This window comes from Nomascus leucogenys, chromosome 3 (genome assembly GCF_006542625.1).
Source record: "Nomascus leucogenys isolate Asia chromosome 3, Asia_NLE_v1, whole genome shotgun sequence".
NCBI classification, from domain to species: domain Eukaryota; kingdom Metazoa; phylum Chordata; class Mammalia; order Primates; family Hylobatidae; genus Nomascus; species Nomascus leucogenys.
In genome coordinates this window covers 29,235,041-29,259,392 of record NC_044383.1, presented here as the reverse complement: position 1 = coordinate 29,259,392, position 24,352 = coordinate 29,235,041, and the positions used below count along the sequence as shown (strand labels likewise).

General features: G+C 38.7%; 1 protein-coding gene across 1 annotated transcript in view; it reads left to right on the top strand.

Moving 5' to 3' along the window:
* CFAP58 (cilia and flagella associated protein 58) overlaps positions 1–24,352 on the top strand; it is a 103,222-nt gene that overhangs the window by 15,831 nt on the left and 63,039 nt on the right. Inside the window, exons 6-9 of the mRNA XM_030802335.1 lie at positions 661–798; positions 3,910–4,069; positions 9,839–9,921; positions 13,089–13,280. Of these exons, the coding sequence (XP_030658195.1) occupies positions 661–798; positions 3,910–4,069; positions 9,839–9,921; positions 13,089–13,280 (573 nt within the window). The remainder of the gene's footprint in view (positions 1–660; positions 799–3,909; positions 4,070–9,838; positions 9,922–13,088; positions 13,281–24,352) is intronic.

Sequence of the window (24,352 nt, the reverse complement as noted above, 5' to 3'; positions counted from 1 at the left end):
CCTCCTCAATATTTCCCCAATAGAAATGAGCCCCTAAGATATAATCCTTTGTTTTTATAAAACCATATCTGCTTAGGATAGCCAAGGCAGGGAAGAGGAAAATCTGGCTGACACTGCACTCAAGCAGATATAAATCACTTTGCTGCTGTTCCACGGTTTCGACTTAAGTTAGATTAAAAGAAAATTGTCTCTGTGTTGGTGTTAGTGAACAGTTCTGTTGACGAAAATGTTGTAGGCATGTTAATGCAGGATTTGCTTCTGAAGATGTAGCTTCCGAGCCCCACAGCTTATAAAATCCGTTTGAATCTCTAGCTCATTTGCAATGATTATAGCAATTGTTGCGTATGCGAAGCCTGCCAAATGGCAAACAGGCATTAAAATATTTATCCACCACCTGTGAACAAGACTTCCCAAGGCTCTCAGAAAAAAAATTATGCTCACTGTGTTATTCATTAGAAGGCATCATTTTCTTCAACCGTTTAACATTCATCATATTTGAGTGCATTAGTGCTTTCATCGGGAATAAAGAACAATTTCTACAAAGACAAAAACTCAGGGTTGCTGTTATCTTCCCAGGAGGTTTGTGGGGCCCCCTGTGTGTATATCCAAGTATTGTAATCAGATTAAAAAGCATTAACCAGCTCATTCCATCCCTTTCAGATACTGAATGAGAGAGCTGCAAAGGAACTCGAGCAATTTCAGATGAGAAATGCTAAACTTCAGCAAGAGAATGAACAGCACAGTTTGGTCTGTGAGCAGCTATCCCAGGAAAACCAACAGAAGGCGTTGGAGCTCAAAGTAAACACCAAGTCACATGTCTGTTCCCTAGCTCTTTCTTCCTAACACAGGTTTGCCTTGGCAATTGGAGCCCTTGGTTGGATAGCCTGTGTTGGCTCTACTGAGTACCTTGACACATCAGAGGCAGGTGCAAGCCTATAGTGATTGCTTTAGGCCCAGAAGCAGAGTTTGATGACTTCCATTCTTGTAAAATTGCAAACCTGATTATTGATCATATGGTTATGCAAATGGTTTCCAAAGTGAGCTCAGATGTCTATCTCTGTAACCAGCTTTGCAAGAAACAAGTTGCTCAAATCTAGAAATCCATTCATACGTGTGAACAGCAAAAAATTCAGATTATAGTTACTACTTGTTGGAGAAGGTGGGATGGAATGGCTGGGAGAGAGACTGATACTACCTAGGGTTTACTTACAGGATTGTGGAATCATGATCTGCACTTCTGTCCAAGGTATATTTTGAGACAGATTTCCTATTCGTCTCCTTGCTCTCATTGAAGAGTGCTTGCAAATTAAGTTTAGATAACAGTTTATACTTCGATATATATTGTATGCTACCTGCTTAACAGAGCAGCTTTATGTTTCTCACTTTAATTCTGAAAAAAATTCACACCAGTTAGAATGGCCATCATTAAAAAAACAGGAAACAACAGGTGCTGGAGAGGATGTGGAGAAATAGGAACACTTTTACACTGTTGGTGGGATTGTAAACTAGTTCAACCATTGTGGAAGTCAGTGTGGCGATTCCTCAGGGATCTAGAACTAGAAATACCATTTGACCCAGCCATCCCATTACTGGGTATATACCCAAAGGACTATAAATCATGCTGGTATAAAGACACATGCACACGTATGTTTATTGCGGCACTATTCACAATAGCAAAGAGTTGGAACCAACCCAAATGTCCAACAACGATAGAATGGATTAAGAAAATGTGGCACATATACACCATGGAATACTATGCAGCCATAAAAAATGATGAGTTCGTGTCCTTTGTAGGGACATGGATGAAACTGGAAAACATCATTCTCAGTAAACTATCGCAAGGACAAAAAACCAAACACCGCATGTTCTCACTCATAGGTGGGAATTGAACAATGAGAACTCATGGACACAGGAAGGGGAACATCACATTCCAGGGACTGCTGTGGGGTGGGGGGAAGGGGGAGGGACAGCATTAGGAGATATGCCTAATGCTAAATGACGAGTTAATTGGTGCAGGAAATCAACATGGCACATGGATACATATGTAACAAACCTGCACATTGTGCACATGTACCCTAAAACCTAAAGTATAATTAAAAAAAAAAAAACAAACAAACCAGCTCCATATTTAAGATTTAAAAGACTTTTGATATCTCAAGGAGATATTAAAATTAAATCATTAAATATGATTTTATTTTTCAAAAAAAAAATCCATATTCCCTACTCTGGTTATGTTAGAATACTGGATGTAAAAAGAGTGGCCTAGCAAGAATAATATACAGATTTGGGCAGAGAACCGTAACATTTTTGTATCACAATCTCTTTTGAGAATCTGATGGTAATATACACATGCACACACTTATTTGCATATCTTACATCTTTTGTTGCATGCATCCCAGAAATAGGAGAGGTTTCCAGGATTTTTCTGAAGTCTAACTGTGGGGTCTGGATTAATAACTACTGAATTAGAACATCTTAGAACTGGAGAGCCCTTAACATTGACTAATTTGAACCCTATAGGGTCTGAGGGTCTGACGCTGAAAAACTTTTAAAACAGCCCAGAATGGGTAGACTTGAAACCATTCTTTTTGAGAATGCAATAAGTTAAAGAAGAGATGAGATGACTACTTAAGTCAAAATAATGTATTAGCCCCTAAGGTAAAATTAAAGGAAAAAGACTCATGCCATTAATTCTTTCCCTTGATAACATGAATGGGGCATTTTGAAAGATGGACTATTTCTGTTATCAGATCATGAGCCTAATGGGACTCAGCCTCTAGCAATAATCTGAGTTTAACATGAACAGCTAATTTCAGTCTCTTCATTGTTATGAGCTGAGATAATTGCTAACCTTTGTTTGCAAAAGAATCCCAGCTGCTTTTCCAGTCACTTCTAATGGCAAAATTTAAAAAAAGTGAATTTAATTAAAATTTCCAAAATCTGGAAAGCTTGAAGTCTTTAGACAAAAATCGGGTGCTTTTCTTTGCTAGGATTATTTTTGGGGACTGTTTGCCATTTTATAGACTGCCTATTCATACTATGAAATATCTGGTCCACTTATCCATATGCATACCTACAGACTAACATACTTTGAGGAAGGAGGACCCCTTCTCTAGTGTATATAATTGACCTACAATGGCCCAGTGAGTCCAAAAGAGTGTTTGAATATTTTATAGTGTGTTAATAACCATCTGAGAGAGATCACTTCATAAGTTCATGAAAATTGCTAATCAAATACTGTATACAAAATTCACATATTTTTGATACATACAACTTAGCGTTCTTATTTGATTCTACAGTTAAATGGTTCATTTTCATGCATTGATAAAGACATACCCAAGACTGGGCAATTTACAAAAGAGATTTAAATGGACTTACAGTTCCACATGGCTGGGGAGGCCTCACAATCACGGTGGAAGGCAAGGAGGAACAAATCACATCTTATGTGGATGGCAGCAGGCAAAGGGAGAGAACTTGTGTAGGGGAACTCCTCTTTTTAAAACCATCAGATCTCATGAGATTTAGTTTGTATCATGAGAATAGCATGGGAAAGACCTGCCCCCATGATTCAATTACCTCCCATCGGGTTTCTCCCACAACACATGGGAATTCAAGATGAGATTTGGGTGGGGACACAGCCAAACCGTTTCAGATGGTAACTTGAAACAAAATTTTTCAGTCTTTTTATTTGTAGTTTATAAAAATATAAAACATAACCACATATTTTACTCAGTGGACAGTTTTTCAATTTCTCCCAAAACCAAATTGTGTGTGCTTGATTTAATCTCACAGAACAACTTTAAAATGCCATGGGAAGAATTTTCTTTTATTGGTTCTGAGTTTACCATCATCCAGTTCCCGGCTCTTCATTTACAAAGTGTCTCATTAATTCTTTCTCACTAATTACAGGCCAAAGAGGAAGAAGTCCATCAAATGCGCCTTGACATCGGGAAGCTCAACAAAATCAGAGAACAAATCCATAAGAAATTGCACCACACTGAAGATCAAAAGGCAGAAGTCGAACAGCACAAAGAAACCCTAAAAAGTCAGATTGTGGGATTAGAGAGAGGTAAACCATTTTGCGCTTTTATTCATTTAGAAACATTTTATTGGTGACTGATGTTATCTTGTAACCCAGGGCTCCATGTTTACAAACACAACCCATGCCAAATGAAATCAGTAAAACAACACTCACACTGGTAAACAGTCAATATGGCGTGAGGTGGGGGACATCATTTTGAACACCTTAAACTCTTACCTTAAACAATTCTTCCACAGGTTCCATTGGCAAAAATGACAGTCCAGCCTGAAGTATTGCTCAGTATTTGTCCATGGAGTAAATAGCATCTAAACTCTTATGTCTGAGGTTCACATGACCTGCTTTAGTTCTTCTTTTCCACAGAAGATAGTGGATATCATTAGAATGAATATCCTTCATTAGCAGTATCTGGGACAATATTGCACTAAGAATCAGTGGAACAAAATGAATGGCTTCTAACATCTTCTCTCTGTCAGTACTTAGCCATGTGATGAACCCCTGTCTTACTCAGTTATAACCGACCTGTGAAGGGAAAATTTAAGTGCCACAGGGAGGTACAGAGAAATCAGTAAGGACACAAACCCTGGAGTCAGAGCTGCCTGGGTTTAGATCCCATCTCCCCACATCTGGTGGTTGGGGGTGAAATAAGTGAACACAGAGCACTTGTGGGCACTGCCTGGCACACACAGTAAGTGCTAATTACATTCCATCCATCATCATCCATATATATTCTTGTTTTCTGAATAAAAAATATAATTAAAATACAGTATACTTGTCAAATTTGGTGCAGCAGAAACAGCTCTGAACTTGGAGACAAAGAACCTGGGTATGAATTCTGACTCAACTGTCCCGTTGACTTTACCCAGGTGGCTGTAAGTTGTCAATCACTAAATGAGACAACATACATAAAAGCACAAAAGCATACATTCCTCACTAAAAGGTACAATCTAAATCTCTGGATAGAATTATTAGAAATATTTGTCACTAGTGAGACTCTTGTCTGAAAAAAAAAAATTAAGGCAGAGTGTGGTGTCTCATGCTTGTAATCTCAGCACTTTAGGAGGCCGAGGCAGGCAGATCACCTGAGGTCAGGAGTTCAAGATCAGCCTGGCCAACGTGGTAAAACCCTGTCTCTACTAAAAATACAAAAATTAGCTGGGCATGGTAGCGGGTGCCTGTAATCCCAGCTACTTGGGAGGCTGAGGCAGGAGAATCGCTTGAACCTGGGAGGTGGAGGTTGCAGTGAGCTGAGATTGTGCCACTGCACTCGAGCCTGGGTGACAGAGTGAGACTCTGTTTCAAAAAATAAAAAAGAAAAAGAGAGAGAGATAAAAAAGAAATATTTGTCACTTAGGTCTTCGTAGATATTTTTCCTTGTAAGACGTCAAGAAATAATGTTTTATTGAGATGCAGTTGCAGCTTATCTCAACAGTTTCTCTGTTCATCCACTCAATAAATCAAACCCAGACTATGGGCAGGCATTATTCTAGGTGCTGGGTGCATGGAGGACTCTGCCCTCAGGATACCTACAGTCTAGTGTGAGTTTTCAATCTAATACTTTCTGTGACAGAAATGAAGAAAAATGGAACTTTAAGAGCATTTTTTATAACTGGCTGATTATCAAAACACTTCCATATTTAAATTTCTATGTTTTTGTTTGCAATAGTTCTAAGCTTTGGAAAAAAAAGTTTTACCCATTTGGCGTTGAGCCCAACCCTTCATCCTTAAATCATGTATACAAAGTTATCATTCTCTCTCTTTTGACTACTTTATAGGTATCATCAATATCATTATTTCTTCTTAGGGATCACGTCCTTTTGATGTGTTCAACCAAAAAGTGGCACTGGGCATAACGGTTAGAAGCATGGGTCTCTCTCCTACATGTTATGATTTTCTACCACAGAAACCAAGAAATAAACTGAAAAACTACCAGAACTAACAAGAAAGGTTAATAGAGTTCAGTAGGGTGGCAGGTTATAAAATAAATATGTAGATATCAATAGCTTTTTTTCATACCAAAAAAATCAGAGTATATAATGGAAAAAATTCTCTTCACAATAGCAACTAAAGTAATAAAATATCTGTGAATAAAGTTACGAAGATATCTGCAAGATCTATATATTAAAAAAGCCACAAAATTCTATTGAGGGATATAAAGGAAGACTTGAAAGATGGAGAGATATATCAAGTTCCTGGATGAGGAAACTCAATAGGATAAAAATATAAATCTGTCCAAGTTAATTTATACATTTAATTTTTCCAAAAAAATTTCAGTGAGTTGGGACCTGGCATGGTGGCTTACACCTATAATCCCAGCACTTTGGGAGGCTGAGACAGAAGGATCACTTAAGGCTAGGGGTTCAAGGCCAGTCTAGGCAATATATTGAGATAGTATCTCTTCAAAAAAAAAAATTGCCAGGTGTGGTGGCATGCTCCTGCACACCTGTAGTGGCACATGCCTATAGTCCCAGCTACTTGGGAGGCTGAGGCAGGAGGATCACTTGAGTCCAGGAGGATCACTTGAGTCCAGGAGGATCACTTGAGTCCAGGAGGTCAAGGTTGCAGTGAGCTATGATTGCACATACTGCACTCCAGCCTGGGTGACAGAGCAAGTCTCTTTAAAATTCAGTAAGTTATGTTGTATGGGACTCAAAAATTGATTCTAGAGTTCCTCCAGAATAATAAACATATGAAAATAGAAATGAAACAGAATAGAAATGAAATAGAATTGAAAATAGAAATGAAATCTGGGAAATAAGGGAAGATTTGCCTTCCTAGATGTTTAAATGTATTATAAATCTTCAATAATCAAATTGTATAGTGATGATGTCCAGATAAACAGAACAATGAAAATGATTGGAAAGGCCAGAAAAGACTCTAGCTTATCATCTAAGGTAAGGTGTTGTTTCATATCAGTGTGCGGTATGGATTATTAAGACAATAATGGCATGACAATAAGCTTCTGTTTTTGGGGAAAAAGTCAATACCAAATGTTGAAACCATAAAGCCAAGATTGAGAGATTAAATGAAATAAAAGTTAAAATTTTCTATATTCTGTATTCTCTATAAATGAAGGCAAATCGACTAAAAGAATGTCAGAGCTCTTTATTATATGTAAAGGGCTTCTTTTAAAAATCCACAAAAAAGGTCGGGAGTGGTGGCTCATGCCTATAATCCCAGCACTTTAGGAGGCTTTGGTGCGTGGATTGCTTGAGCCCAGGAGTCTGAGACCAGCCTGGGCAATATGGCAAAACCCCATCTCTACCAGAAGAAAAAAAGAAAGAAAGATAAAAATTAGCTGGGCATGGTGGCGCACGCCTGTAGTCCCAATACTCAGGGGGCTGAGAGGCAGAGCTTGCAGTGAGCTGTAGTTGCACCACTGCACTCCAGCCTGGGTGACAGAGCAAGACCCTGTCTCAGAAAAAAAAAAAAAAAAATCCAGAAAGGATAAACATATTATGAGAGAAATTGGCAAATGGCAAATTGGGCAATTTGAAAAACAGAAATACAAATAAATCATCATTAAACATGAAGAAGTAGTAAACTTCACTACTAAGCAAAGAAATGCAAATTAAATACTGACATATTGGTTTTTAAACATCTATCAGACTGTCAAAGATCAAAGAGAATGATGATATCCAGCGGTGGTTTGGGTGTGGATTTAAATTGCTATTAATTTTCTAGAGAGAAATTTGGCAGTAGGAGAGAAATGTCTTTTAAAAATCCCCTTTGATCCAGGACTTCCTCTTCTACAGGAAAAATATGAATAAGAACTTTCACAGGATTATTGCTTATAACTGCAAAAAAAAAAAAAAGAAAAAGAAGCAACTTAAATGTTAAAATGAGGGATTGGCTAAATAAATTATGTATTTTCACACAGCGAAAAACCATGGAGTTATTAAAATTTCGGATGCTGATGCACATTTACAGTATGGAAAGGCATTCTGTGCTTGTTAATTATAAAAGCAAGCTACAAAATAGTATACTATGTGTACAATAACCTTCTGTCTTGGGGGAAAAACTCAACACCAAATGTTGAAACCATAAAACCAAGATTGAGAGATTAAACATAAAAATTAAAAGTAAAAATTTTCTATATTCTGTATTCTCTATACAGAATATAGAGTGTACTATATACTTAGTGTACTATGATTCCCTTTTGGGGTGTATGTTTATTTACAAATATATATATAAATATATATTTATAAATATATATAAATATATATATTTATAAATATATATAAATATATATAAATATATTTATATACACATGTATATTTACATAAGAATAAGCTGGGAAAGAGACATATTAAAATACTAAGTAGATTCTGGTTGATTTAAATTTTTTCACTTCCGTTTATCTGAATTTCTAATTTCGTTCTGTATTTCTATTTACTTGTATAATAAAAAACATTTAAAAACAGCAAGGGGCCGGGTGCAGTAGCTCATGCCTGCCTGTAATCCCAGCAGTTTGGGAGGTTGAGACAGGCAGATCACCTGAGATCAGGAGTTCGAGACCAGCCTGGCCAACATGGTGAAACCCAGTGTTGTTGAAATAATCAAACTCTGTAAAATATTTTAAGAGATTTATTCTGGGGCACATGTGACTGACCATGGCCCGTAACACAGACCTCAGGAGGTCCTGAGAACATGTGCCCAAAGTGGTCAGGGTACAGCTTGGTTTTATATATTTTAGAAAGGCACGAGACATCAATCGAATACATTTAAGAAATACATTGGTTTGGTTCAGAAAAGCAGGACAATTCAAATGGGGGGGTGGGCGGGGTGGGGGGGCTTCCATGCTATAGGTAAATTTAAACATTTTCTGATTGACAATTGGTTGAGTTTATCTGAAGACCTGGGATCAATAGAAAGGAAATGCTCAGGTTTAGATAAACGATTGTGGAGACCAAGTTTTATTGTGCAGAGGAAGCTCTCAGATAGCAGACTTCAGAGACAGCAGGTTATAAAATGTTTCTTATTGGAACTAAAAGGGTACCTGGCTCTTTGTTGATTATCTCCTGGATCTGGAAAGGAAGGAAGGAAAGCAAAGGGAAAAGGGGATTCTCTATAGAATGTGGATTTTTCCCACAAGAGACTTTGCAGGGCAATTTCAAGGTATGGCAAGGAAATACATTTTGGGGTTAAATATTTCGATTTTCTTCCTTGTTATGCCAGAGTCAGATTGGAAAGTAAGTCACGATATACAGGGTTAAATAAAACCCATCAGATGAGAATTTATGTTTTGTAGGGCATGACTCCCCAGACCTCTTAGATAGGAATTTGGGCAAGATAAAAATAATCAGAGCTAGTCCTCACCTGTCTCTACTAAAAATACAAAAAATAATTAGCCGGGCATGGTGGTGCTGCACCTGTAGTCCCAGCTGCTCGAGAGGCTGAGGCAGGAAAATCCCTTGAACCTGGGAGGTGGAGGTTGCAGAGCTGAGATTGCACCACTGCACTCCAGCCTGGTCGACAGAGCAAAGCTCCGTCTCAAAAAAAAAAAAAAAAGGAAAAAGAGCAAGGACATTTTGGCGTTATAGAAATCTTAGCCCTGTCACCTGTTGGCTTCAGACTTTTGGCAAATGGATTAATCTCTGCAAGCCTCAGTTTCCATCTCTTTAGTGAGAGAGGGAGACCTACCTCACTTGGTTATACCAAAGATCACATACACTCGGTTAATAGTAGTTTTATAGCTAGAGACAAACATGTAAAGCAGTTTTTGTATCACTTCGGCTTTTGTAGATTCTCTTAGGTCGACTCTACATTTATTATTATTTTTTCTCCCTGGGGACTTAGAGGTGGAGGCTTCAAAGAAACAAGCAGAACTTGATAGAAAGGCAATGGACGAGCTTCTGAGAGAAAGGGACATACTAAATAAGGTGAGTGTGTTACAGTCACACTGGTAAATAAATGTCTTTCTTCAGCACTGTAATATCTGGCTATAACCAGTTGGATGGGAAAAGAAAACTCCGAGGCAAACAAAAGTGGATTAGAATATATAATAGTGCTTAATTTTCCTCTAAGCAGCTGCCTACAGTCTACCATTCACTGGCCATGAATTGCAATTGCATTATCACCTGAGAACACAAAAAGACTTTGGAGAATTAGCATATAAGCCAGGAGGGGATTTCAGAGTGTTTTGTGGATTCTGTTTTCATTGCTGGTGTGCTATTTAGCATCCTAAGCAGTTGATCAACATCTCTGAATTTAATATCTATAATCGACAACTTGCTAATCCAAAAATTACAAGTGAGTGCTAATTGAATTTTAACTCTGAGGTGTTAGGTGTAGGAATGGCAGGGCTAAGCTTTCTTCCATCTTTTCAGGGTTGCTGTAGATTTCGGTTTTTGTTTTCTGTCCTTATCTTGTCTGACCTTCCAGCTCAGTGTGGTCCAAAGCTAAGGGAGGGGTTATGGCAGCTTGAAGGCAGAGCTCTGAAGATTCTCCATTAAATGTAGGACCCCTCCTTTTTCCTATCCCATTTCCTGAAGAGTTTTTCCATTGAAAGTCACTTTTAGGAGATTAACTACAGGGATTTAGGGTAAATTTTCCTGCTCAAGGATTTCTTCCAGGAAGGAAGAAGCCACAGGCCAGGTGTGGATGGCTGGGGGTTTGTGGGGGATGGTGGCAGGGTGCTTCTATAACAGCCGCGGCCAAGACAGTTTCATCTCATTAAAGCAGAAACGGTCTATATTTGTTCATTCTGACTTTCATTATTTCTTTAGGTTTCCCAGAATTGAATGAATGTTAACAAAATACACTATACTTTAGCCTAAAATAGACTATTCAGGGAATCTCAGGAACTGATAGATTAGATCTTCACATGTTAAGCACTTTTAAAGAAAATCCTTGAAGTGTTTTTTTTCCTTGGACAATCTTGGAAATTGCTTTTTTATCCTATACATTTGTACATATAAACAATAATGTTGAATTTAGATTTTTAAATTTATATTCAACACATATTTAATCTGTTTATATTTTATATGTACTAATAAACAACCAATAGGTTTTCTGCCATGATAAGCCATGTAGCGCAATAGTAATTTTACATTTATTTGTTGATTTGATTAATGTCAATTCTTCCTTTAGGGCGGGGTATACTTTTGTATTTTTTATTTCCTGGCCTTTGTATTCTTAGTGCCTAGCACAGCACCCGACTCTGCAGGTATGCAATGAACTTCAATTGATAATACATTCTTTCCCCATTGACTCAGTTGAAATGCCACCTTCATCCAAAGAATCAGTGACATGGTTTTGACAGGTAGCAACATGAATATATTTTGATTCTTTTAGTGTCATGTGGAAGTGGCTTTATCTTTTATAGAACAAATGTTTAACCCAATACTTGAAAAAAAAGTTGACCTTTTCTGTTTTCTACATTGTCACCCAACCAACATTTAATAGGCATTTTACCTGAGTATTGTCCAGCAGTTTTCAGACCTATCTGCAGTTCTGTGTTGGTTAGAGATTTGAGAAGGAACTCTAAAGTGCCCATGGAACTCAAGGATACAGCTGGGCCTCAGGAACCCATTGGAAACTGGCCTGGCATTCTTGGGATGAAAGCATCTCTCTCTGCCAGTTGACTTTCTGCTGAGTTTTTGCTCCATTCTTCTTTCAGTGAAGATTGTCACTGTCTCTCTCTGTTTTCCAGTCCATATGACAAAAAATGGCTGTCACCAATAGCTCCCAAGGTTATATCTTCTACTGAGTCGCAAAAATCTAAAGGCTCTATTTCAAAAGTCCTGGGGAAGGGTCATTTGATCCATTCGGTTGCGGTTAAAGAGGTGAACCCTTTTGCATGAGCATGGCTGCCAGATTGCACTGCTACTTACTCTGTGTTTCAGGGGAACTTGGGCAGCCAACCCGAGATGTTTCCTTTTTCAGCATCAGAAATCTCCAGTGCAGCTTAAAAAAAAAAAAAAAAAAAAAAAAAAAAAAAGGAGGTGCCTGGGTCCTATCCCAGACCCACTGAATCAGAAACTTTGGAGTTGGAACACGAGCATCTGTATTTTTAAAAAAACTGGGTTAATTGTTTTTGTTGTGGTTAAATACACACAACACAAAATTTACCATTAGTGACATTTAGTACATTCACAATGTTGGGCAACCGTCACCACAATCTAGTTTCACAATCTCATCCCCCCAGAAGAAACCCTGTACCTATTCAGCAGCCACTCTCTATCCCCCCCTCCTCCCACCCCTGGCAACTACGAATCTGCTTTCAGTTTTTATGGATCTGACTGTCCTGGATATTTATATAAATGGGGTCATACACTATGTGAACTTTAGTGTCTGGCATGTTTCATTCAGAACAGTGTTTTCAAAGTTCATCCATTGTTGTAGCATGCATCGGTACTTCATTCCTTTTTATGGCTGAATGCTATTCCACTGTGTGGATATACTATATTTTGCTTATCTGTTTATCAGTTGATGAACATGTGGGTTGTGTCTATCTTTTGGCTTTTGTGAATTATTTTACTATGAATACTCACGTACAAGTTTTTGCTTTCATTTGTTTTGGGTATATATCCAGGAGTGAAATTATTGGGTCATATGTTAATTCTAGGTATCTGCGTTTTTATTAAGCTGCTTTTTATCTTCCTTTGTAATCAAAGCCCATGTTATATGATTAGGTTCAGTTCTAACCTCATGAGATAAAGGCTAGAACTAGACTAGAGGTTAAAGGCATGGACTCTGGGGTTAGCCAGCCATAGATTCACATCTTTGCTCTGCCACTTCCCCATTGTATGAACTTGTGGGCAAGTAGCTTAACTCTTCAGTCTCAGTTTCCTACCTCTGAAATGGGGCAATATGGTGCCCATTTCTTAGGGACATTGTGGTTGCTTAGTGTATTTATATGTGTGTTTAAAGTGCCTTGTGCAAAATTAGCATAACAAACTCTTAATAAGCTGTAGAGAACATGATCATTTTTATTCATCCAAAAGACAAGCTATGTAATTATGTTAGAGATGAGGCAGAGGGTAAACTTAACCCCAAATCCTCAAACATTATGAGTAATGGGACTGCTCTGTGCCCTTATTTTTAGAACATGCTTAAGGCGGTCAATGCGACCCAGAAGCAGACAGACTTGGTAAAGCTCCATGAACAAGCCAAGAGGAACCTGGAGGGAGAAATCCAGAACTACAAAGATGAGGCTCAGAAGCAGAGAAAGATCATCTTTCATCTGGAAAAGGAGCGTGACCGGTACATCAGCCAAGCCAGTGACCTTACGCAAAAGGTAGCTGCTCAGTGATGCTGTGGGTGGAGCAGAGGCACGTTCCTTCCTCCGCATTTCTGATGGTCACAAACTGTTGCAAAGAGAATTTATTCAGATTTCTGCTTGTAATTTGTGTGAAGATTTGGGAGGAATGATGTGGACGAAATATAAGCTCTTTCCGAGCTGATCCTGGGCCACATTGTGAAAAGGACAATGTTTATGCTCGGTGCTCTCTCATTTCTACTTTCCAGGGCCCTCTTCTAACTTCTGGGTTCTCCCTCTTCTCTGTTGCCCTGCTGTGCAGCATCCCTGGGCTGGCACCAGGGCTGCCAGCATCATCTCTCAACTCTCCAGTCTCTGCACCCACCCACCATCTGTCACTGAAACTTTTGTCTCCTCAGGGAAAGGACTCCAACTTGATGTTAGGAGAAAAGCATCTAATTAAATGACCACAAGTTAAGATGTGAGTGACTACTGCATCTGCTAGGTGTGTCAATATTCAAAGAACATTTTTTATTCTAAAACGATTGTGAACTCCTGCAATCTCAGCACTTGGGAAGCTGAGGCAGGATGATTGCTTGAGGCTGGGAGCTCACAAGCAGCCTGGGCAACATGTCGAGACCCTGTCTCTACCAAAATAAAATAAAATACAATAAAAAGGAAAAAAACTATTGTGAGCTGGGTGCGATGGCTCACATCTGTAATCCCAGCACTCTGGGAGGCCAAAGGCGGGTGGATAGCTTGAGGCCAGGAGTTTGAGACTAGCCTGGACAGCATGGTGAAACCCTGTCTCTACAAAAAATACAAAAATTAGTCAGGCATGGTGATGTGCTCCTATGGTCCCAACTACTTGGAGGGCTGAGGTGGGAGGAACGCTTGAGGCCGGGAGGTGGAGGCTACAGTGAGCTGTGGTTGCAGCACTGCACTCCAGCCTGGGCAACAGAGTGAGACCCTGTCTCAAAACAAACAAACAAACAAACAAACAAACACCAATGGAGGAAATCCACACATTGGGGAGCTGAGTTCTAGATCTCTGCTTCTTATAAACTGTTTAGGAGAGAGAAGGCTCGAGGATATATGTCTCCAAGAATGGCTTTGGAGATTTGGATTTCATTTTAGTCAGCTGTCTTAGTGCATTGCCTGCATTAAGCATGAATGGTTAAAATAGTACTCTCTTTAATGCATTCATAGATGGCATAAAGCAGTGGTCTAGGAATGGGGTGAGAGGCTGGGAAATGGAGAAAAGTTTTAGTTATGAGGCTGATAAGAAAGTTTGGGAGAAAAGGCTTATTTAATCACCCTTTCTCCCCCTAGCAAGATGTGATCTATTATGCAAGGTAAGCCCTCTCTTCCATCTCCTCAATGAAATTCAGGTTACATTCTGTAGTGCTTACCAATGCTCCTGCATGCTTAAATTTTTTTTTTTTTTGGAGTGAAATGTCAAAGAAGGTGACAAGGGGACAGCCAATATTTGTATTACAGAAATAAAGTAGGAAACAAGCTTTACTAATAGGAAGTCAGCTTCTTCCCACTTAGACTAAATCAATGCCTCGCAGACGCTTTGGGAAGGGCCACTGGAGGAGCGCAGTGCCTTGGCTTTGTCTAACTCTGCAGGACAGTGATCCCCAATGGATTCTCACACCCCTAATTGGGAGCCATTTCTCTTCTGACTTAACCATCTTAGAAGCTCCGGCGATTGATTTACTGACTCTGAGGACTCGTTGTCAGTTTAGGCCCTGGTATTATCGAGCTTGGACTTGCACGTTAGCTTCTGTATTCATCAGTTTACACTGCACAAATAACCTTCAAACCTTAGTGGTTTGCAGCAATAAAGATCTATGTTTTGCTCATATAACTGGCCTTTGCAGGTCAGCTGCATCCCTGCTTTTTGTCCTCTTCTTTCCAGGCTGACTCTGTCAGGATGCCCTGGCCTCTGGACAAAGGGAAATGGTGAAACAGTGGACCCTCAGGGTGCTTCCGAGCCTCTGCTGACAAGGGAAGGGCACAGATCCTACCCACTCATATTCCACTGGCCAAGCAAGGCACAGGGCTGTGCCGGACATCCTAGGCAGGAGTGTGGTCCTCCTTAGGGAAGGGCCCTGTAGGGTGAGGCAGCAAATACATTTGAACATAAAATGTCATCTGTTGCAGCCTCCAGTTTCTTCTTCCTGATAAGCAATTTCTCTCCATTCCGAGGTGCCATCACACCACCATCAGAGCTAACTCTTAAAAATTCCAGTGTGGTTTTATTATTACTCTGGATATAAACCTCTGTCACCTCTCCCTGGGGCAGGGCTTCCTAACACTTTTCACATCACAGCATATGTAAAAAATTACATGTTGATACGGTTTAGCTCTGTGTCTCCACCCAAATCTCGTCTTGAATTGTAATCCCCATATGTCGAGGGAGGGAGGTGATTGGATCATGGAGGAGTTTTCCCCAAGCTGTTCTCCTGATGGTGAGTGAGTTCTCATGTGAACTGTTGGTTTTATAAGTGTTTAGAAGTTCCTCCTTCATTCTTTTCTTTCCTGGTGACTTGTGAAGAAGATGCCTGCTTCCCCATCCACCATGATTGTAAGTTTCCTGAGGCTTCCCTAGCCAGTGGAACTGGGAGTCAATTAAACCTCTTTTCTTTATGAATTACCCAGTCACAGGGAAGTTTTTTGTAGCAGTATGAAAATGTACTAATACACGTGTCAGTGGCACATGGGAATAAGGAGATGAGGCTGTTTAGGGCTAGAGGAACCAATCCAGGGATGCCAGCTGCCCAGGTCCCACCTGGCCATCCTATGGGTATAGTAAAATCAATATTTTAGCACATATCTGAAACCCATGCAAGGCACAGCAGTTGGGATACTCTGCATTAATGGGATAGAGTCCAAGCTCTTTGTTCTCTGTGGAAAGTTCTGTACTTTCTCTGCATGGCATATTCCTATTCACCCTTAAAGACCTAACTCAAATGCTCAGTTCAAGCTTCCTCTGATTCCTTATGGGCAGAGCTTGTCACTTCGTACTTTTATGGATTTGTTAATGTCTCTGGAATGATGATTATCAACCTATAGTGTAATTATTTATTTGCATATTTGTTTTATCTACTTTATAGTGAGTTTTGGGGGCAAGGACTTTATTTCATTCATTTCTTTATTTCTAGCATCCTGGCACATGAGAGACACCAAAAAAGTATTTGTTAAACAAATGGATAGATGATAAGTGGTAAAAAGAATGCTGCCACTGATTTTAATATACAATTGTATATTTTTCTTGGCTTCCTTGTAAAAGAGAGATTCGGATACCAAGTTTTGTTGTTAATTGTTTTCACAAGTTCTGATATTTAACCGCGCATAATGTCTTACCTAAATAATTTAAACACAAGTTCTTAAAATATTGCCTATCACCCACAATTTTTCTGTGTCTTGCTTAACCCCTGTCAACATATATCAGTTGCTATGCAACTTGTGCATCTCTGGACTTCTTAAGGATATGTATGTCTCTTTGTCCCCTTCTCATATTTCTTTCTTTCTTTACTGTCCAACACACACACACACACACACACACTCATTCTCACAAACAAAAAGCTCCCTTATGTGCGTTCTATTTGTATGGTATTGAGAAATAATATCAAAGGCTGGGGAAGATGTCATGAAACTGACATTTTCATCTACTTCTAAAGTGAGTATACATTGTTCCAAGTTTATCTTTTTGACCCAGAATTTTCCTTTTTAAGAAAAAACTGAATCTAATGAAAAATAAGAAATGGAGAGATTTATAGGAATGAATATTTTTTCAAAACATAATTTATAATAATTAGAACTAGGAATCAGCCCCCCCAAAGGTTAAATAAATCATGTTACATTTATTTGACATAGTGTTATGTAGCTGTTAAAATCATGTGTTTGCAAATTATTTTTAAAGATGGGAATATGTTTCTAATATGAATCTGAGAAAGACAATGCAAAATTATTTGTAGAGTTTGTCTCCAGTTTTGTCTGTGTGCATACAAAAAGGACTGGAGACATACCTAATTTGGCTCCTCCAATGTCACTAAAGAATATTAGAAATTGGGAGGTGGACTGGGACTTGGCATGTCACTGTGTTTCTTGCTGTTGATTTGAAAGTGGATCTGCCACCACCCTAGGGTACAAAGAGTTGGGCAAAGGTAAACCCCTTCACCTTAATGGCATTGTTCTTAGGTTGTGGTAAATCCTGTCTTGCTCAAGAATGAATAAAGAAAAAAGCAGCCTAATGGAGCCTATGGGAAAACATGCCTGAGAACCAAAGAAAGAGAATGGCTTCTAGAAGCCCCACGGTAAAGGTCTGGCTCTGAAAATGCTTCTATGGCAAGAACTTTAGGTTGAACCCTTTGAAATTGCCTTTTTGTGGTAAATAAGAAACAATTGACTATCAGCAATTTCATAAGGTTCTTAACCTAATAGAAGAAAATGCAGAGAAAAGGTTTGGCTTCCTTCAAAGAGTGTAAGTATGTAAAACCTGGTGCCAAGTTTCCCTTTGTGGGAGGAACAGTCTTTGTTTAGCAAAATACCTTGATATTTGCCTTGGTTTGAAAGGTGAGGCTCCATGAACCAGAGTGAAACAGTCATGTGAGAAAAGTAACAAGAAGTGGGAAAGGAGGAGTGGGTGGTGAGCAGGAAATGGGGAGTAGATGGCGAAGAATGGGAGAGGAGGGCACACAACGTCAGCATCAAGGCAGTAGGCTGGGCGCTGCTGGAAGTGAGGAGTTCCCTGAGACAGGAATGATGGAGGAATTGCAGAAAACAGTGATGTCCAATATTTGATTTTAAGTTCCTCAAACCTCCGGTGGCAAATCTGCTACATCAACCCTGCATTGTGATTGCACTTGGGAGGCACAGGCATGGGGTGGTGAGGATGTGAGGTGACACATCCCAGAAAAAGGACAGTATGTGCAAGCGACAAGATGCCCCCGAGAATCTAGAATGCTATGGCAACAGCAAACCAGAGCCACAGCCAGTAGAAGAAATGCAATTCCTCCAAGAATTCATGGAGACATTAGAGGGTTTGGGGGCTTCGCAGCACACGGATGGAAAGTCTAGATTTGTTGTTGTTGTAAAGGACAAGGTGACCCCAGTAGAATACAGGACTATCACCTGAGTTAGAAATCCAGCATGGTGTTGCCTCTAGGAAAAAGCAAAGATGAAATAAAAAGGAAGAGTTGGACAAAATAAGGATCAATTGTATAAAAACTAAAAAAAAAAAAAAAAAAAAAAAGGCAGATTTAAAATCCACACCAAAGTTAGTAAAGAACAGAATTGATTGTTGTGGAAAATGGAATCAGGCCAGGTGTGGTGGCTCATGCCTGTAATCTTAGCACTTTGGGAGGCTGAGGCAGGAGGATCCCTTGAGGCCAGGAGTTCAAGACCACCCTGGGCAACATGGGAGACCTGGTCTCTACAAAAATGATCATAGAGAAGATAAGAGAGAAGAGGGCAGAGAATAGAAACCAGCCTACAGAGAGTTGGTTTCTGATTATGGAAATGAGCCCCTAGTCAAGGATGTAGTGGGAAAATATTTTCTGGAGATGAAGAAAGAACTGTACAGGCTGACCATGTTCCAGGCAAAATCAGTGACAGGAGACTCTCATAGACTTGCCCTAGAGGAAAGTCCTTTTGTGTATGTGTTTCATCTACAATAATGGAGAAAAATTCTCTGTGAGAATTTAGGCAAGAAGAAAAAGCAGATAGATGCCTAGTTACCCTTTTTTGTTTTAATAGGAAAATGAGTGGAAGGAACCATATTAACATATTAATAGTGGTTATCTTTGGGTGACAAGGATACAAATTGTTTTAATTTGTTCCTTTTTTGCTTTTGCTTTTTCTTTTTTTCCTTTTCTTTTCTTTTCTTTTTTTTTTTTTTTAGCTATTCTAAAATGGATGGGCTGGGCATGGTGGCTCATGCCTGTAATCCCAGCACTTTGGGAGGCCGAGGTGGGTGGATAACCTGAGGTCAGGAGTTCAAGTCCAGCCTGGCCAACATGGTGAAACGTTGTTTCTACCAAAAATACAAAAATTAGCTGGGTGTGGTGGTGGGCACCTGTAATCCCAGCTACTTGGGAGGCTGAGGCAGGCGAATCGCTGGAACCTGGGAGGTAAGGTTGCAGTGAGCTGAGATCACGCCGTTGCACTCCAGCTTGGGTGACAAGAGTGAAACACCATCTCAAAAATAAATAAATGAATAAATAAATAAAAGAAAAAGTAAAATGGATATGTATTATTTTAGTATCCTGATTTAAAAAATAAACACTATTAATAACCTTGCCTTTCCTTCGGGGACCAAATAAAATTCCACCTTTCCCAAGAAGCTTTATTAAAAGTGATCTCTAATTCCTCTGTACTTGGCTCCCCTCTGGCAGTTGAGGAGGCCTGTGTGCACATAACTGTTATTTACATATGTCTGCCTCGTTCTACACACTGGCTTCTTGGGGGTGACCCTTATTCAATTTTGAGTTCTTCATATTACTTATTTACTAAGTAAATACTCAAATATTTTTTGAACTAAGAATGAATGGAAAGCATAATTGGACATCTGAGTTAGCTAGTCAGAGGCTCACTTTTAAGTATCTGTGTCAAGTTATTTTCTAATAATATATTTACTTATGACAATTGGTCTGCCCTTCCTTTAAATTCATGTGAAACATGTTACCATGATGGACGATTTTATGTGAATTATCATTGGCATTTTTAGCTGTGAGTGACTTCCAGGTCTTGTCTCTTCCTTCTGAGCTGCAAAACAGAATCAACATTTGCCTTCTTGTTCTTTCTTGCTTAGAGAAAGAAAAGTGAACTCGAAGATGCTAAACTCCTACATTATATTGTATTCATTTAGCTTGGCATTTGCCAGTGAGAAAGAAGATCCGCTTTTGTGCCTGAACTGGATGGCTCAGAATCCCAAACCTTTTCCTACGTGTTTATCTCTGTCAACACTTGCAATAATAATAGTGCATGATAAATAGCCACAACATCTCAGTGGGATACAAAAACAAGCACTTATTTCTTATTCACACACCTGCAGTTGACAGAGGTTCAGCTGACCTAACCCGGGCTTGCCTGGACTTGGCTCTGGGATGTGGGTTGGGCTCAGTTCTGGACCACGTATTTCTTATCCTCCACGTGCATGTTCTTCTCATGGGGGAAGGAAGGAGAATAAGAGACAAAGCCACGCATACAGGCACATTTCCTGTCTCTCTACTTGTCTAATATTCTGACCTACCATTGGCTATAGCGAGTCACATGGCCAAGGCTAACATCAACAGCAAGGGAAATGCACTTCTCTCTTTAGGTTGTGGGACAAGGGGAGAGAGTGAACATTTGTTAAACCGTAAGATAATCTACCCCAGGATTACAGCAGTTTTTATCCTCATGATTTTCCTTTGCTGCCCTCTAAATTTCACTATTCAGATAAATTGAGAGGCATGAGAAATGGCATGGTAAGTTGTGGTCTACCATATTTCCTGCTTTCCGAACTTTTACATGTTCTAGGTAAAACCATTCCTAGTAAATTATTAAATCTGCTGAACATTTTTCACATGATGCACTTGCCTCATTTTAAGATCTCCCTCTTTTTTCATTTCAAATATTAAACTTCTGGCAGTCACCTCCCAGACATTTTATAAGCCAGAAAACATTCTTTTGCAACAAATCCCTAACAACAAATTTCCTAGCTCTTTGCTCATTTGCCTATAACAGTGTCAAGCAAAGCTCTTCGGGACAGAGGTTCCAGGAAATGAATAATAATGTGCTTTCAAGGACTTCATGCAAGCAAAGAAACCAAAAATTGATTAAAGAAATATTGTCCACTAGATAGATATCTTCATAATGAAATAAAGCTCCTGTTTCGTTGATGTTAATTTGAATTTTATACAGAGCCTCTGTAATTGGGTAGAATCATGGAGAGAGGAATCAAGGGAACACAAATTATAAGCTTTTTCTATCATAATAAAAGAAGCATACTTCATATCATTACTTTTCCTGCAGAGTAGGATTTGATTCGGAGGAAAATCGAATTAACTTTTTAAAGTACTAGTATTATGTAATGTGACATAGTATAAACTATCATAATAATTTGTTAACATTTATTAAATGATTAAATTACTATATGCTAAGTACTTATATGCTGGCACAGACGTATATTCTCTCACTTAAATCCTCATAATAGCCCTGTGAGATAGATATTATTATATCCCCCATTCATAATATAATATGTTATACAAATGAATCAAAGCCATAGATATGCCTCTCTAAACTCAAGATAGAGGGTAACAATAACAAGGCAAGAAAAATAGGGAAGACTCAACATTTCACAGGCCGGGGCGCATAGTTGTTTTCTATTTTTGCAGAGTGAGTTTTTCAGTTTCATTATGAAGGTAAAAGCATTGTCAGCATTCAAACCATTGACATCAAGTCAGAAAAACTTATTTGAGAAGTTTATTGTACTGATAATTCATCAAATTTACATTAAGGGGTTCCAAATGCAATGACCTACTTTCTAATCCCACCTTGGTCTATGTGATGTTTTGGCTTTGTTGCAGTTTTCCTGTATGCATTATTGATTTCTATCTCACTCTTATTTCTATTGGCAGGTTGTTTTAACAGCAAAAGAAAAGGTAGGAGTAGGTTATAAACTGAGGCTGTACTTTTGTCGCGCACTGTAAGCATTTTCTGGACTCCCCTGAAGCCTAGGAGTGCCAGGAGCACCAATTCTCTGGCTGTAATAAAACTTTCTATATTTGGATGTGATTTATCTTATGAGTTGGTCTGAGGTATCTCAAAGTGTATATTAATTAAGCTCCAGCCCCACAGCTGGCAGCTGTGTCTTTGATATACCACTTCTAAGGGGGGCAGCTTGCTGACAAGAGGTTTGGCTACTATTTAACACCCATATACTTTATGAATTTTCAGGATTTGAACTTCTGCATGACTTTGGCCTGAATGATTTTCATAAAAATAAACCGAGTCCCAACACTTAGAAATACATTGCTTGTAAATTGTCTTTTCCGTTCGTTTCAATATTTGTTAATTCCTTTTATCTTTTTGGTGTCCTGATGGGTTCTTATTACTCCAGCTTCAAAAATCCAGAAGCAAGTTTGTGACTTTTGTGCACGTTGTCTGCAGAAAGACAGACCATGCTAGTTGGATGCTCAAGAAAGAAATGCCCCTGGCTACCTCCTTTCTCTGTGGCATTATTCTCCCTGTGCAAAGAATTATTCTTGTTCTAGCATCTCTGAAAGTGACTGAACAAACAATTTTTTTCCTTTCTCTAACGTGCTGCTTGATATTCTGAATGCTGATTATGCTGTTCAAAGTATTTTCAATCTATTAAGCATTAACCTTTCAGTCTTAGATTCTCCCATAACACTTGGTGCATATCTCAGTTTACTGGTTATATCCATTCCTTGATTATCCATTCTATGGTGAAGTCACTCCCTACAAGTGAACTTGAGGGTAGGGAACGTGTCTTATTCTTCTTTCTATCATGCGTGCTTTTACAGTGCCTGCCATAGATAGGTCTTCAGTACCTGTTAATGGAGTGAATGAATAAATGGGGAGTGAATGAATGAGTGAACAGAAATGTACTCTGTTCACGTTATGAAACCAACAGAAACCTTGAGATTAAAAAAGAACTAAAAAGAGATATAAGCCTAGCTCACTTGGGAAAATGCATGCAGAATCCTAAATGAAATTCCAGCAAACCAAATTCAACAGTACATTAAAAGAATCATCCAGTATGACCAAAGAGGGTTTATCCTGAAGCTGCAAGGATAGTTTTCTATTAAGAAAGCTATTGCTGGTGGTGTGGAAATGTAAAGTGTTACAGCCATTTTGGAAAGCAATCTAGCAATATCTATTAAAGTTGAAAATATGTATGTCTTTTGAGCCAGCTATTCCACTCCTGGGAATGCATCCTACAGAAGTAAAAGCACAAGTGCATGAGAATACACATACAAAAATGTTTCCTGTAGCATGGTTCAGAGTGGCAAAAAAGTGGAAACAAAGTTAATGCCCATCGGTGGAGAAGAATTAAATTATGATGGCACACCCATGCTATAGGATATTATGCAACCTTTAAAGAGAATGAATTAGAGTGATGATTTCTACAAGGTATTATTCGATGATGAAAAGGAAAGTGCGTAAGAGTAATTATAAGATCCCATTTGGCTAAAAAGTAAAAACAAACCCCAAAAAGCAAAACAGAAAACAAATAAATCTGTGTAGTTGTCTATTTACTTATTGAATAACTTTGTAAATATTACTTATTTTGATCTGTTTCCTTCTTTGTAAAATTGGGGGCATTAATAGTACATATCTTAGAGGATTTTTGAGAGATTAAAGGAGCGAATACGTGTAAAATATCAGGTACATAGAAAGTAACTGATGAATATTAGCTATTATTATTAGGTTGTAGACTTGAATAGAATATGCAGAATCCAATGAAAAATATGGAAGAATACATAGTAGATTGTTAACCTAGTTTTGTTTCATGTAGAAGAGGGGCTGATGTTGAAGGGAGAAAGAAAGTTCAAGTAAATAAGGAAAATAAATGTATATTTCACATTTATGAATTTATTTTAAATTATGGCACATGGAACTATATATAAAGAAATTAAAATATTTTTAAAAGGAAAAATCTGTTACTAGGTTTATCAAATCAATTGACCCGATAAGAAAGAATAGTACAAAATTATATACATTGAAAGACATTCACTAAAATGCAATCCCATCCCTCCTTAAGCACCTGTAAAAAAATTTTGAAAGGTGCTTATTTAAATATATAAAGGATAAATATTTAAAATAATAGCCATCATTAACTCTGATAGGGAAAGAATAGAACCGGACTTCTCATTTATGTATTTTCTGGGATGGTAATTCTGCAAGTGGAAAAAACAGATTCTTGTAAGTGCAATAATTTGGGAACATGTTGCTCACAAGTAGCCCACACCTGAGTCATGGTGAATATCAGGATGGCAGAAGTCTAAGAGGTCCTTTTCCACCTTTCGTTCTAGGTAAACTGTCACTTCCTCAGAGATGTGGGCCCAGAGACATGGCCCTGTTTCCTCATATGT